We start from the raw sequence: 13,708 nt of genomic DNA, 5'->3' as shown, positions 1-13,708 counted from the left end.
GCATGCATGAATATATGAATGTTTAACTATACCATTTGAGTGTACACTTAATATTGATAGTTTCATTTAAACCAGGGTGTATTTCAGCACCAAGAAGAAGTTACCACTTATTTCTTGGTGCTGAAATACACCCTACATCTAATCTTCTTGGGGTGTCACCTAGATACAGCTTTCTCCATTGTCTGTTTTTCACAGGACAGGATTTGACGACTGTGCTCCACTGAGGAAACACGTCTTCTGACAAATTAACTTACCACACATGTAGTACTCAAAGCCTTGGTCCTCATGGCATCTTCAGTAGTAATGGTCCAATTTGCCTTGTATCACTTGAAAATTGTGTAGTGGCTGCTGTAATCCTGATGGTCCTAGTTATGCCATCCTCTCTTCAAGACAGTAATTCTTACCCAGTTGTGCAGGGAGCACCTTCATTGGTGGAGCAGCACTATGCTCTTATACTTAGAATAACTTTTCCAAGTTCCCTGTTCCCCCACTGTAAGTGACAGTGACCACGGCCACCACTACCATGGGGTGGGGAGTGGGGCATTAAGAAGGGAGGATGGTCCAAGGTCTTTGGACAGAGAATGTGGCCAGTCTTCACATAGGTGTCCTAGAGATGAGATCAGTCCTCCTTGTCTTGCAGAAACTTCAGAACTACCTTTCTTGTGGTGTTATTTCCATTCAAACAATCAGAATGACTGTTATCTGGTATATTAACAAGCAAGGGGGAACCAGATCCTACCGTTTATGTTGCAAAATCATGAGACCTTGCAATGGGCAATGAACTGTCACTCTTTCCTCCTAGCAGCACTCATTGGTTCATTGGCTTGGTAGACAGGCTCAGCACAAGTCTTAACAGTGCTTTGAGTGGTTCCACAATTCAGGGATTGTCAAAAAGATTGTAAAAAATATAGACTGCCACTGGTATAAGACAAACCAAAAAAAGTATATGCTGCAGCAAAAAAAAGTTAAGGTCTGAGGAAGCAGGCAACTGTGAGAATGCTTGCCTATACTGTTTGCTTGTGGAGTATTAAAGAAATGTTTTACCCTACTCTCAGCAATTCACAACTTTCATTGTCAAAAAGATATTTAGTAACTGGGGCACTCTGTGCTGTGATCTCCTTGCCATCCTGTACAACACCAAATGCAGCAACTTCTTTGCCATGATTCCTTTTCCAGGACACCCCCTAGGGTGCTCTGCCTCAGCACTGACCCACCCAGGTTGCTTTATATGTATCCACCCCTTCCCCCAATAACCATATTCCTGCAGACAGCCTTAAGGTGCAAGGAGACTGTCATTCTCATAGCCCCATTTGGCCCAGATAGATAAGATTCCCTCTATTGAAGCCCCTTCTGAGAGAACCTCTTTGGATCCTAGATCTAATTCCAGCTCTCATAAATCAGCCCTCCTGGAAGCCTCACCTGGACCTTCCCAGTCTGAAACTAACCAAAAGGGTTCTCCAAATCCATTGATGACAAGAGATAATTCCCTTCTCCAAGATATGGCCAATACTCTAACAGCCTCTCAGAAACTGTCCACTGATAAAATCTGTCATAGTAAATGGAAGAGATTTGCAGTTTTGGGCTGGTACTCAAAATCTTAATCCCTTTTCAGCCTCTTTTCCAGATGTTTTGTGTTTTTTCTCTTCCCTCTTTCACTCCATTTCCAGTTTTTCTGGCATTAGTTGGCAGCAGTTTTGTCTTTTTGTATTGGCTGTCAGAATCCTTCCTTGGCTTCTCATAATTATGCAAAGCCTTCCTCAAAGGTGCCTTTCTTTTATGCCTACCGGTTAAAGCCCCATTTTCAATGTGGGACTTGAATTTTATTTTGGAAGACATAACAGTCTTCCTTCAAACCTTCAGCAACAACAGAGCTCAAGTTTCTGTCTTAACGGACCATTTTTCCAGTAGCAGTTACCTCGGCCAGAAGGATTTCAGAACTTCATGCTTTGTTTAGTCTCCCCTTATCTCATCTCTCACAAAGGCAGGGTAACCATGAGAACTAACTCCTCTTTTGTTCCCAAGGTTGTTTCAAAACTTAATATCTCATAACCCATTTCATTGTCAATTTTTTTCCCCATCTATCAAAACAAATGGAAGTACTTGTTGCACGTTAGACATTCACTGACAACAACTTTGCTTTAACTTTCATAGGCCTGCTTTCATCCAAAAAGATGAGCAACTATTCCTTTCATTTGCACAGAACAAACTGGCAAAGAGGTACCCAAACTATCTGTGGGTAGTTGTCCAGTTGCATCTCCTTTGTTTACTAATTACAGAACAAACCATTGTCATGCAGACCTAAAGCCCACTGTATTAGAGTCATGGCCACTTCTACTGCCTTCTTAGACTGCACTCCTTGCACACCATATGTGAAGCAGCCACCTGGTCTTCAGTGCATACCTTCATCAAACACTACAAACTGGTTTGCATTTCTAGAGCTAGAGCATCCTTTGGTGATTCCATTCTGAGGGGTCGTCTGTCATGATATCACCCAGGAGTTCTATAGCTTTGGATTCTGAACAACACATCTGATCAGACAGACTGAATGAATAGGAAATAAAAGTTATGTACTTAACAATACTGCTAGATCCTTTCTTACCGGGCTGTCCAATGCAACAATTTACCCTCCTTCCACAATTTTGTACCTTTATGGTCCAATCCATTATTGAAAACAACACTGCATGTATAGTTTTAAAACGGGCCACCTGAAACAATTTGAAAAACTATAATCTTTTACTAGAAAAAACATAGGGCTGAGAAACTTGAATTATTCAGCTAGGCTTCAGTAATTGTATTCTGTTTCATATAGGGTCCTTAAAGGTATATCACTCCAGTCTACAAGACAGTGTCTGTACTGATTCTGTTTGAGAGTTTGCACCTGTAGTGTACCACTTGGTGTGTTAACATCAGAAGGGGACATACGACTAAGAATAAATATCAGTACTAGAAGAAATTTGACAGATACATTACACAACACCTTCCAAGGTTATGGACTAAGCTTCCCCTTACAGTCAGAAGAAGTCAGTAAAAGAGGTTATGCTTCTGTGGTGTGTTGGAGTTTATGCACTCAACCATTCATTTCATTTGCCCCCCCCCCCTTTCCAGCAACATGTGGCAAGGAAGGTACAGGATAAGCCAGAGAACCTCCTGGATACTGGACTGCAGGAAGGTCCTCATGAGACTGACCACATATTCCACACTAGGATACTTATGCTCACTGTAATTTTGACTGTGCTGGTACTTCAGATACAGCCTATGATAGCTAGACTGAGATTCTTCTCCCTAAAGGAGGAGCTCAGGAACAAAATCATGGATGCCTGTTTGCTGGGGGATATGTTCTCCGGCATGACTGTGACCTGGCTAAAGACCTCTTGAAGCAGAAGCAAGTCTTCACCTTGGAGGGCCTTATGAACCCCCTTCTGCCACTTCCATCCCTTCACCTCACAGAATTTGGGCAGCCACAAAGAAGGAAGATGACTCCTATGTATATGACTGAGACATCCTTAAATGTCCTAAAGTTTTGCTGTCTCTGGTGCAAGCAGATTTGCCTGGGTTGTTGATTCCTGTGGTGGGCCCACAGCAGTCCTTACTGCAGTTTTGGGCTAACGCTGGGGGGGGGGGGGACTCCAAGTTCGCCCGGCCTTGGAATACCTTCTGAAGTTAACTGTGCAGTCTACACATGGTCACCTTTAGATGCATGCTGAAGCTTGCAGACTTTTCCCCTCAAAAGGGAAGATCAGGGGTTTTACTGGTGGACTTTTTCTGAACCTGAAGAGGTGGATGAGTTCTGTCTCATTGTAGAACTTAATTTTAACCAGCACATGTAATACTTTTAGGTCCAAGCAGTCACCCACCATGGTATCAGCACCTTGCTCCCTGAGAGTGCATGGCTGGTTTTGTTAAACATGGTGTATACAATACATTTTGGCTCATCAGACTCTGGGGCCCACTCAGAAGACTCTTTCTGTCTTTATAGCCATTATGTCTGGTACAGTATGTAGTCATTTAAGCTTTCCTCAACAACTGCAGTCTTCATCAAAATTTTGATTGTAGTGATTGAAGATTTGCAAGAGAAGGGTCTCCTGAAGTTCCATACCTGGATGACTAACTCACAAACTTCCTAGAGGTGACTGTCTTGTTGCCACTTCCATGGATATAGTTTCTAAGGACTACCACAAATTGGAAGAAGTCCATTCTGGTTGCAGTTTATAGGATGCCCTTTATCTGGGCAGAGTTGAAATTGTCCATGGTCATCCATTCTTGCTCTTAGTGAGGGCTCAGGCGATCATAGCATTGGTCTCCAGGATGAAGATGTAACACACTGTCCAACTTGGACTTTACTCTGCCTTCCCTGCTTGATGGAATTCATGTGCTTCATGATCTTGTTCACTCACTTTTAGATGTAGGATTTGCAGTTAACTTTAAAGCTTCAGTGTCTTCAGAGTCTCATGGACCTTTTGTTAGCATCAACCCCTTATTGCTGGGCTTTCTTTGGTGGGCATTTGTCTCTGCAGCCAAGCCTGTCACAAGCCGTGAGGACATATGCTTCCCTTGTAGGCTGAGGAACTCACTTCTGCATCCACACTGTATATGCATTGTGGATACTCAAAAGAGATCCATATAAACCATTTACAACTCAGAGCAGTGCCTTTGACCAAGAAGGCCTTGAGGGAATAGTTGCTTCCAGTGCCTTTCCTCATCCAGTCAGACAGCCTGTTGAAAAGCAAGATTACTCCACATCATATTCTCTTTCCAGGGAACCACTGTTCATGACCATAGAAAGAGACCTCTTTCTGTCAATGGTTTATATCCTTGGGAAAGTAAATGAGCTAGCGGATGTTTTGAGCTGCATCTGGATTCCCTCTTCTGAAGCTCCTGATTCAGGAACACCATCAGGCCAAGGTCTTGTCGGGCATTCTGGAAACTGACCAATGTGCCACTCAAGAGTATGTGGCCTTCCACTATTCTGATGATTAGGGGAAGTGACTGTAGGTAATTTGTCTATCTTTTGGCATGAGAGGTTCCTGTAGTTTTTCATGCCTTTCTCACTGATTCCACACATTACAGAAAAGGAACAAAGATCATTCTTCCCACTCTGTTATAGTCAAGATGACATTTTCACACTATGATAACTTTCATGATGTAGGAAACTCTCTCAGTCCTATTCAGGGATGTTCCCCATGGTTGAGGGTACAGCTAGTTCCTTCTCGGGGCCTAGTTACTGATGTGTCCCCCTTGTTCCACCAGAGTTGATGGTGGTGATCTTGGAAGTGATTGAGGTTGATAATAGGTCTTTGAATTTGCAGGCATATGCCTGTGACTGGAAATAATTCTTGGTTTGAGTGGAGAGATACACCATAAAACCTTGGTCAGCAGCAGAGTTTATGGCCCCACCCTGGCTAGTCAAACAGACTGCTAAGGGAGTACTGAATCTCTGCCCCCACAGTAGGACATAAATTTCATGGAGAACAGGCTTGTACGTCCACTTTTACAGCCTACTACTAGCTCAGCATCACTGAAGTTTGTTTCCTTTTAAGATTTTGCCATCTCTGTGCAATACATCTCAGGGTTTCAAGCCCTGATAATAGGAAACCATGTCTTGTCTTTCACAATCACTTATGGAAAATGCATGCTTCCTTCTGAATATGATGTCATATGTTTCCCTGAACCAGCCATCCATCTCCTGGTTTCTTGATGTCAGCAGAAACCAGGGGAGAGTTTCAGAGAAAATATGGTAGTCCAGTTATAATGTGTATGTCTGTGTGTGCGCGCATGTCTGTGTGTTTGCACATGCATGCACGTGTGTGTGTCTGTCCAGCCATGCATTTGTGAATGTGTTTTTTAAAGTGGGCTTTGTATTTTTTATACTTAAATTAAATTCTGTCTCATTTTATTTTTAATTTAAACAAACTTCTTGCTTGTTAAATGTATTTATTTGAGTCGCTATAGGCAACTTAGGAAACAAATCAAAAAGAATGAATTATCTTTCTTTGTCTGGCGGGGGGCATGACTAGTTCTAAACTTTTACTTTACTCCAAAGAAGTTTTATAATTACTAATGAAATGTCCCATTTGTACATCGTAGGTATAAGCCCGAAGTGATTTGGTCAGATGGTGATTGGGAGGTAGAGGACACATACTGGAATGCAACTGATTTCCTAGCCTGGCTTTACAACTCCAGCCCTGTCAAGGTAAATGATCACATGATATGGTTGATTTTAGCTTTTGGTTTAGGTGACAAATTATATCACTGAAGCAAAGTTGCAATTGTTACACTTTTAATGTTTAAGTATCCTCCCTTACCACTCAAAGACCTGCATTGTTCTTTTGTGTGTGTTATTGTTTTCTTCATGAAAACCTCTTAACAACATTCAATTTCCTATTTTCACATTGCAGTCAGTATCTGCAGTTGCACCCTGTCCTGCATACTTTGTTTGACTTGTCTGGCAGGTAATGTCGTTTGCTGTGGTAATGATTCATTTCTTCCCTCAACTACCTTTACTAATCAAGCACACACTTTTCTCTGCCTGCCTTTTTTGCTAATGTCTAGGCATTCTCACTGGTAACTAGTTCATCCCTGAAGTTCCCGGTACTTACGTATTATCACAACCAGATTTTTGTGGGCACGAAATTCGGAAACTGCAAGTAAAACGAGGGCATGAGAAAGTCTACGGTGTTGTTCAAAAGTCCTTATTACAAATTAAGAACTTTGCCTCAGCTTGAGGGAGAGAAAATCTTTAGAAAATCCTCTTCATCAGTGGTGTGCATTACAGACGCAGAATGGAAACAACAGCTTGCAAGGAAGTCACTCTGGATATGTTAGCATGAAATGTCAAGGTCTGGGTTCTGTGAACCTGAAACAGATGTTCAAACTTGTGAGGATGGTGTGTGAAGAACCACCTGATCATGGCATTCCTGCTGGAAACACAGATGACATTATTTGAATAAAAGTAGTATGAGTGTTAGTGATTGCTTGCAGCAGGCATGTAATGTAATGCTTCGTAACCAGAAGTGCTTCACAAGTCTTGCTTCTGGAAGCATATTGTGTCCACCTTTGTAACGTCGTGTAATTCATAATTTTTTCGTTGGTGTTAAACATTTGCTATCATGCTCAGTAGGTAATGGTAAAATAAACAGCAATCCAGGTTTAGTTCACGAAAAGTAAGTAAGCTGTGGCTCTATTTCTGGGAATTACACAACATTACAAATCTGGTTGCAATAATACGTAAGTACCAAGTTCCCTTTGTCTCTCTGTTCCTTGATACACCCATATGTTTTTTGGCTGAATTCAGTGATGTTCTCAAGTTACTTTACTGCTAGGTTTCTCCATCAAACCCTCAAAGCAATACTGTGGCTAGGCATATTCAGTTCTAGTAAATGGAAGGGGTAGCCCTTGTCTGCAATGTCCTGCCTATAGCTTCAGTGCAGTAATGAATATGTATTAGTACATTTTCTCCCTGATAATTTTGTATTGGTGTACTTAAGTTTGATAGCACATACTTCTGTTTAGAAATATTCTTCCTGTCCAGGAATCCATAATATTGTACAACTGTTTTCTTTTCTCCTCTACACTGAAATACATTTTTATTTTTAGAATTGTAAAGTAACTGCACTGTATCCATAAATGCTGATTTTGGCATTGTTCCACCTGCTCTCAGGTCCTTAGCAATCCTGGTCTTTCCCTGGGACCTGTGCAGTGCTTCATAATTATTATGCAATACTATCAGGCATCTGTTTGTAAATATTTTAATTCTGTTTTTTTTTTTTCTTTTTATGTTAATGTAAATTAATTGCTTTGCTGTCTTAGATGTTTCTTACCTGCTTTCACCACTGTACTATTGTTTGTTCCACTCATATGCAAACTGACTGTCTACTGCTGCCCAGGAGGTGTGGCCTGCTTTGTTATTCTCTCACCCCTATTCCCCAACCAGTGCAACCCTTACTACATGTACAGTCTAAAAATATCAATCTCACAACTGACACCTAAACCTTACCTCCTTAACAAGGAAATAATCCACAACTATTATAACTCTACTTCAGTATAAGAAACATTCCCCAAAGTCAAAATGCAAAACTCCTATAACAGTACATCATACACAAACTCCTAGTGCTATAAAAGTATATGTGGGTTAAAGACAATCTAAACCATTTTGCAGATTCACGGATAATTGTTTCCTGACTAACATGTGACATACCCACACCAACTTCCACCCCCCCCCCAAAATAAATAGAATAAAGCAGACTAACAATATGATTTTACTAACATTCCATCCACAAAACCCTAATTTATTTCCAGCACCATAAAATTATACGATACTCTATAACCTTGTCTTTACTGTTTCCCACCAGTGATGTTTACTGTTTTATTAAGTGCTGCTTAACTCTTGTTTCACCACTCTTTCACCGTGTTAACCTTTTACTGCATCTCTTAACCCTGTCTTTCATATTAAAACAAACAATGCATCCCAACCACTCAGACACCAGGCAACATTCATGGTATTGATCCTGTTTTAAAGCCCAGTTGTATTGCCAACCCTGTTCATGTCCCCCTGCCACCAGCCGCAGGGATGTATGGCCCTAAATCCAGCACCCCCCTCCCTACCACCAGCCACAGGAATGCATGGCGCTAAATCCAGTACAACCCCCACTCCCTTAATTCTCTTACCTCATCACAAGCTCTTTCCCTCTTCATCCTCCAAAACCTGAACATATATGATCCACCAATATACTCCAAACTCACAACCTTGCTAAGATAGTTTCTACTGGAAATTAAAATAAAACTTAGGTCCTTTGCAAACCGTCCATGACCAATTCCATCATAGTACCACCACTCACCGTGAGAATACCACAATAAATATATAATTTTTAATGCCAACAGCATCAAAATAATCTAGAACAGCTTCACTCCATTCTACATGAGCATAAACTAGGCTTCTTAACTACAACAGAGTTGTGGGTGTGAGATGACTCACATAACCTGAATTTCTACTTCCTAAGTTATAAATACAACTTCATTATGGAAAAAGCAAGGGGAATCAGCCTTCTAATTTATAAAAACAGTTTCAAAATACAGCAAACATCTCTGTCTAACACAACAAGTGATGGAGCTGTCAACTGGCTTTCTGAGACTCTCTGTCCAGAAACCCCAATCAGAACTTAGCAATAGCCTACCTTTTCCATCATTCTCCGCCGATAAACGTAAAACATCTTCTGGTAACAGAAGCCAAACCATCTGCAATCCTTCCAAGACTAGGAGATATCAACATAAAGATTCTAGCACCATTTGTAGCAGATATTCTTTTTAACTGAAAACTGCCTTTTTAAAATGATAACAGACTTAGTCATTATAAAGAGTTCTAACCTAATCAGTGCTCGAGCCATCTTGCCACCCTTCTTCAGTAACAACGACTTCATACTATTTAACTGTTACATAGCAAGTAAAAGAAAACACCCCCAATTAGTCACTATTTGATCAAAATCAACAAAAACTACAACTAGAACTAAAGCTGACTAACTGGGCATTCATCCTTATGTTAAAGGCTTATAGTGCTTGCATATTTGAACTGTTTCTTACTGAAATTGGTGCACCTTGTTTGCTGTAGCATAGACTAGATCCAAGCCTGCTGAATCTAGCTTTGTTTGTATACCTTGAGCACTAATCCAGGCCTTATTTTTTGGAGAAGGTTCCCCTGCACCCCAGTGGCAGGAGTGTGCAGTTAGAACTTGTCTGATTGAAGACTACTGGAACAGGGCTCAGTTTTGAGATTTTTTTACTGGTTAATTGAGTAATTTGTTTAAAAGCCTTTTCTGATTGTAGTCATCTAAAGCTGTTTTAAGTGTATTTTTTTACTGTTTGTAGTCGTTTAAAGCTGTTTAAAGTATATTTTTACTGTTTTTGCCTTATCTATTAAAAAAAAAATTTCCTTGTTTCCCACCTTTCTAAGCTAGTATAGTCCAGTTTTTAGGCTAAGTGCTGAATTCAGGGCTGTTACAATTTTCTGAGTTTCCCATACCTTACTTGGATAGAGGGAGGTTTCTCTGTTCACCTGTGAGAGAGGGAGCTTTGAGCAGCCATCTGTCCTCGGAGGAGTGGTTCCAGCCCAGAAGTTAGTAGTTTGTGGGCCATTTTGGGCTAATTTCTCTCTCTTTCATTTCCCTGCTGTAAAAAAACACATTTGCACGGTTTCGCACGTCCGGGCAGTGCCAGTTAGCTAGGGCTAAATTTATCCCGGCTCCACCAAGTCTCCTCTTCAGTTTTTCTCTCAAGTAGTCTAACTCTCAACCTAAGCACTTAAAAAGCTTCTTACAGTCCAGCACTTGCTCAGACCTAATAGCAAGCACTAATATACCCCGACACTTGATTGCCCAGCAGGTCAAGGCTCATTATTCACCCCTCACCAACCAAGTGACTAAGCAGCTCACCCTACTATTCAGACATGACCAAAGGGCAATTTCAGGTATACTCTCCAGTCCAGCTGGTGAACCTGGGTGTCCTGAGGCAATGTTACAACTGCCTCATGTACACAGACAGCCCTCTCCTCCTACCATAAAACAATAACATATGTGAGAGATGCAATTATACAGCCAAACTGGAGGCTAAGGTATCTTTACCCAAGACTGGAACAGACAGTCATGAGGAGAAGGTTAACACTTGCACCACACCTCCAGCCTCACACAGACCTACTAAACCAGCACTGGCAAAAAATACACATAAATACACAAAATCATACTCGGAGGCTCTAAATAAAAACCTGTAAAAGCATCAGAGACCTCCAAAGCAGACACCCAAAAAACCTGCACCTTCCATTACAAACCAGACAACACATAAAACACAAAATCAGTGTGCCGCACAATCACAGCCCTTGAAGCGAAATAACATACCTAACACACTAGTAATAGGTGACTCTATAGTCAAGCACACTGACATCCCACTCACTAGGCTGGACAAGGAGAAGGTTACTGTTAGCTGCCTGTCGGGAGCCAGAATCCGCCACATAACACAAGCACTCAGGTCACTCCAGAACAAGTACAAATATGACTCTGTCATTGTTCATGTTGGTGTGAATGACCTCAGATGTACCTCCCTGGACTACATGAAAAGAGACATGGAAGAGCTCTCTGATCATGTAGCCCAGGCGGGTATGACTCTGACCCTGAGTAGCATCCTGCCCTCACCAAGAATGATACCGCAGTATAAAGAAAAAGTGATCAATTTCAACAACTGGCTAAGCTTCTTGTGTCATTCAAAGGGGATCCAGTGTCTGTCAGCCTGAGACGACATGCTCGACAGGCCTCGTTGCTTTGCAAGAGACAGTTTGCACCTGTCACCCCTAGGCTTTCGAATACTGGCCAAGGCTGTTGCTGCCCCCAAAGTGCCTTTTTAGGCAAGGCTCAAAAGTCAAACCCACCTCTGTAAGCAGCACAAATAAAAAAATGAGGGTTATGCTACTCAATGCCAGGAGTTTAAATCTCAAAATGTATGCACTCAAAACACTCCTCAGTATGGAGAACATCAACATCTGTGCAGTAACTGAAACCTGGTTCAAGGCTCCACAGAGCACCCCAGCACTACTGGGCTACAACTCATACCACACATTTCAGCCACAGAACATGGACCGAAACAAAAGGAGGGGGTGTATTCCATATTCATCAAGGATACCTACACCTCCAGGTTAGTGGTGCAGCATGATACCTCCGAGATCATCCATGTGCAACTAACATCAGGCAAATCTGCAATACAAATTGTGGCCTGCTACAGATCACCCTCCATGACCCAGGACCAACACTCTGCCTTTCTAGAGACACTGGAAAACATGAAGGTCCTACCGAACACCCTGATATTGGATGATTTCAATTACCCTACCGTTAACTCGGAAAACTACTCAAGTACAAACTCCCAGGTCCTGCGCTTCCTGGAATTTATCAACTCAAATGCCCTGGATCAGCTGGTAAACTCCCCTACCAGAGATGAAAACATATTGGACCCTGGTCATCACCAACATGGGTGACAGGTGTTCCACACCAGAGGTCAACCCATCACTGGTTAGATCAGACCATAAACTAATCACTATGGATGTCCACACCCCACCACCACCCCCAACTAAGGAAACCACAGTAAAAAACTTTTCCAAAGCAAACTTCACCTTACTTAAGACAGAGGTGGTAAGTTTCACAGCCCCCACGGTAAAGGATAACGCAGCGCATGATGCAGAAGCCTTTACAAATGCACTCTATGAGCACCTACAAGGATGCATGGATCATGCCATCCCAAGCAAAACCAAGACTCATTCTCCTAAGAGAAGGAAACTAGTCTGGTGGACCCTTGCCATAAACAGGCTATACAATAGAAGGAGGAAACTAGTTCAGAAAAAAAGCAAATCCCAAGAAGGAAAGACATCTCTGATCAGTATCAGTAAGAAACTAAGGTCCCTCATAAAATCCTCCAAGGCTAACTTCGAATGAAAAATAGCCAAGGATTCGAAAGATAACCACGAAGCCTTCTTTAGCTATGTCAAGAATCTAAGTGACAACTCGCAGATATCCTCTGAGCTAGTGCAAAATAGCACAAAATATACTGAGCTCACTGATATTGCCAACATCCTGGCAGATAGATTCAGTGCAAACTTCACCCCACTCTCACCCCAAAAGGGCCCACAACAATACCGGAAAAGTGTAGTGTCCCAGAAATCACAGACGCACAGGTGAAAACAGCCCTTTCAAAAGCCAAAAGCACAGCGTCAATGGGGCCAGATGGTGTCCCAGGCTGCGTCTTGCACGAACTACAGAACGAACTAACCCCCCCCACCTAAACACACTGTTCAACCTCAGCCTCTCAACAGGCTACGTGCCCATAGAGTGGCGCACAGCAACGGTTATTCCACTCCACAAAGGAGGGGCCACAACTGACCCTGGTAACTATCACCCCATAAGCCTGACTAGCCTGTTCTGCAAGGCTATGGAGCGCATCATCATGGAACTCATTAACAAAGACATTGGGAACCTCCAAACACTTGACCCGACCCAGTTCGGCCTTAAGGGACGATCATGCCTACTAAACCTGGTTGACTTCTTCGAGACAGTCACCAAGGCCATAGATTAGGGGAAGGTAGTTCACACAGCCTACCTTGACCTCGCCAAGGCTTTTGACACCATTCCCCACTTGGAAATTATAGAAAAACTCACCAGCCTGAACATAAACCCCTATGTCACGAGATGGGTTGCCAGCTGGCTTACAGACAGAACTCACACGGTAAGAATAGCGGGCTCCAGGTCTGACTCTAAACCAGTCACAAGTGGTGTCCCACAAGGCTCGGTCCTGGGACCCCTGCTGTTCGGCATATACTTCTCAGAAGTACAGGCAAGCACAGGAGGACTGTGGCTAACCAAGTTCACCGATGACTGCAAACTGGGAGCCATAACTGACTCACCGGCTGACACAGACATTCTCCAAAAGGGCAGAAAACGACTCAGCCAGTAAATCCAGTAGATTTATTTTCTTAACAGACTTCTCTTCTCCAGCGCCTCGGCAAAAGCCTTTAACAGAGTATAACAAGAACTATTTCTCATTCCATTTTATAATAAAAATAGTTCCAATTAAACAATTAAAAAAGCAATTAAAGCAACCATTTCCAATCCAGTTCTCTATTTAACCCCTTAGGGTATAAAGTATCAAACTTTAAAATAAATAATGCTTCTTTACATTGTAACTT

At 42.1% G+C, this 13,708-nt stretch overlaps 1 protein-coding gene across 1 annotated transcript in view; it reads left to right on the top strand.

Moving 5' to 3' along the window:
• Nucleotides 1-13,708, top strand: part of LOC122798247 (tissue alpha-L-fucosidase-like) — a 348,960-nt gene that overhangs the window by 183,267 nt on the left and 151,985 nt on the right. The window contains exon 4 of the mRNA XM_044067037.1: nucleotides 6,085-6,190. Within this exon, the coding sequence (XP_043922972.1) occupies nucleotides 6,085-6,190 (106 nt within the window). The remainder of the gene's footprint in view (nucleotides 1-6,084; nucleotides 6,191-13,708) is intronic.

Source organism: Protopterus annectens, chromosome 3.part1 (assembly GCF_019279795.1).
Source record: "Protopterus annectens isolate FY-2018-M chromosome 3.part1, PAN1.0, whole genome shotgun sequence".
NCBI classification, from domain to species: domain Eukaryota; kingdom Metazoa; phylum Chordata; order Ceratodontiformes; family Protopteridae; genus Protopterus; species Protopterus annectens.
The sequence above is the reverse complement of the archived record's forward strand: the minus strand, read 5'-3'. Positions and strand labels throughout refer to the sequence as shown.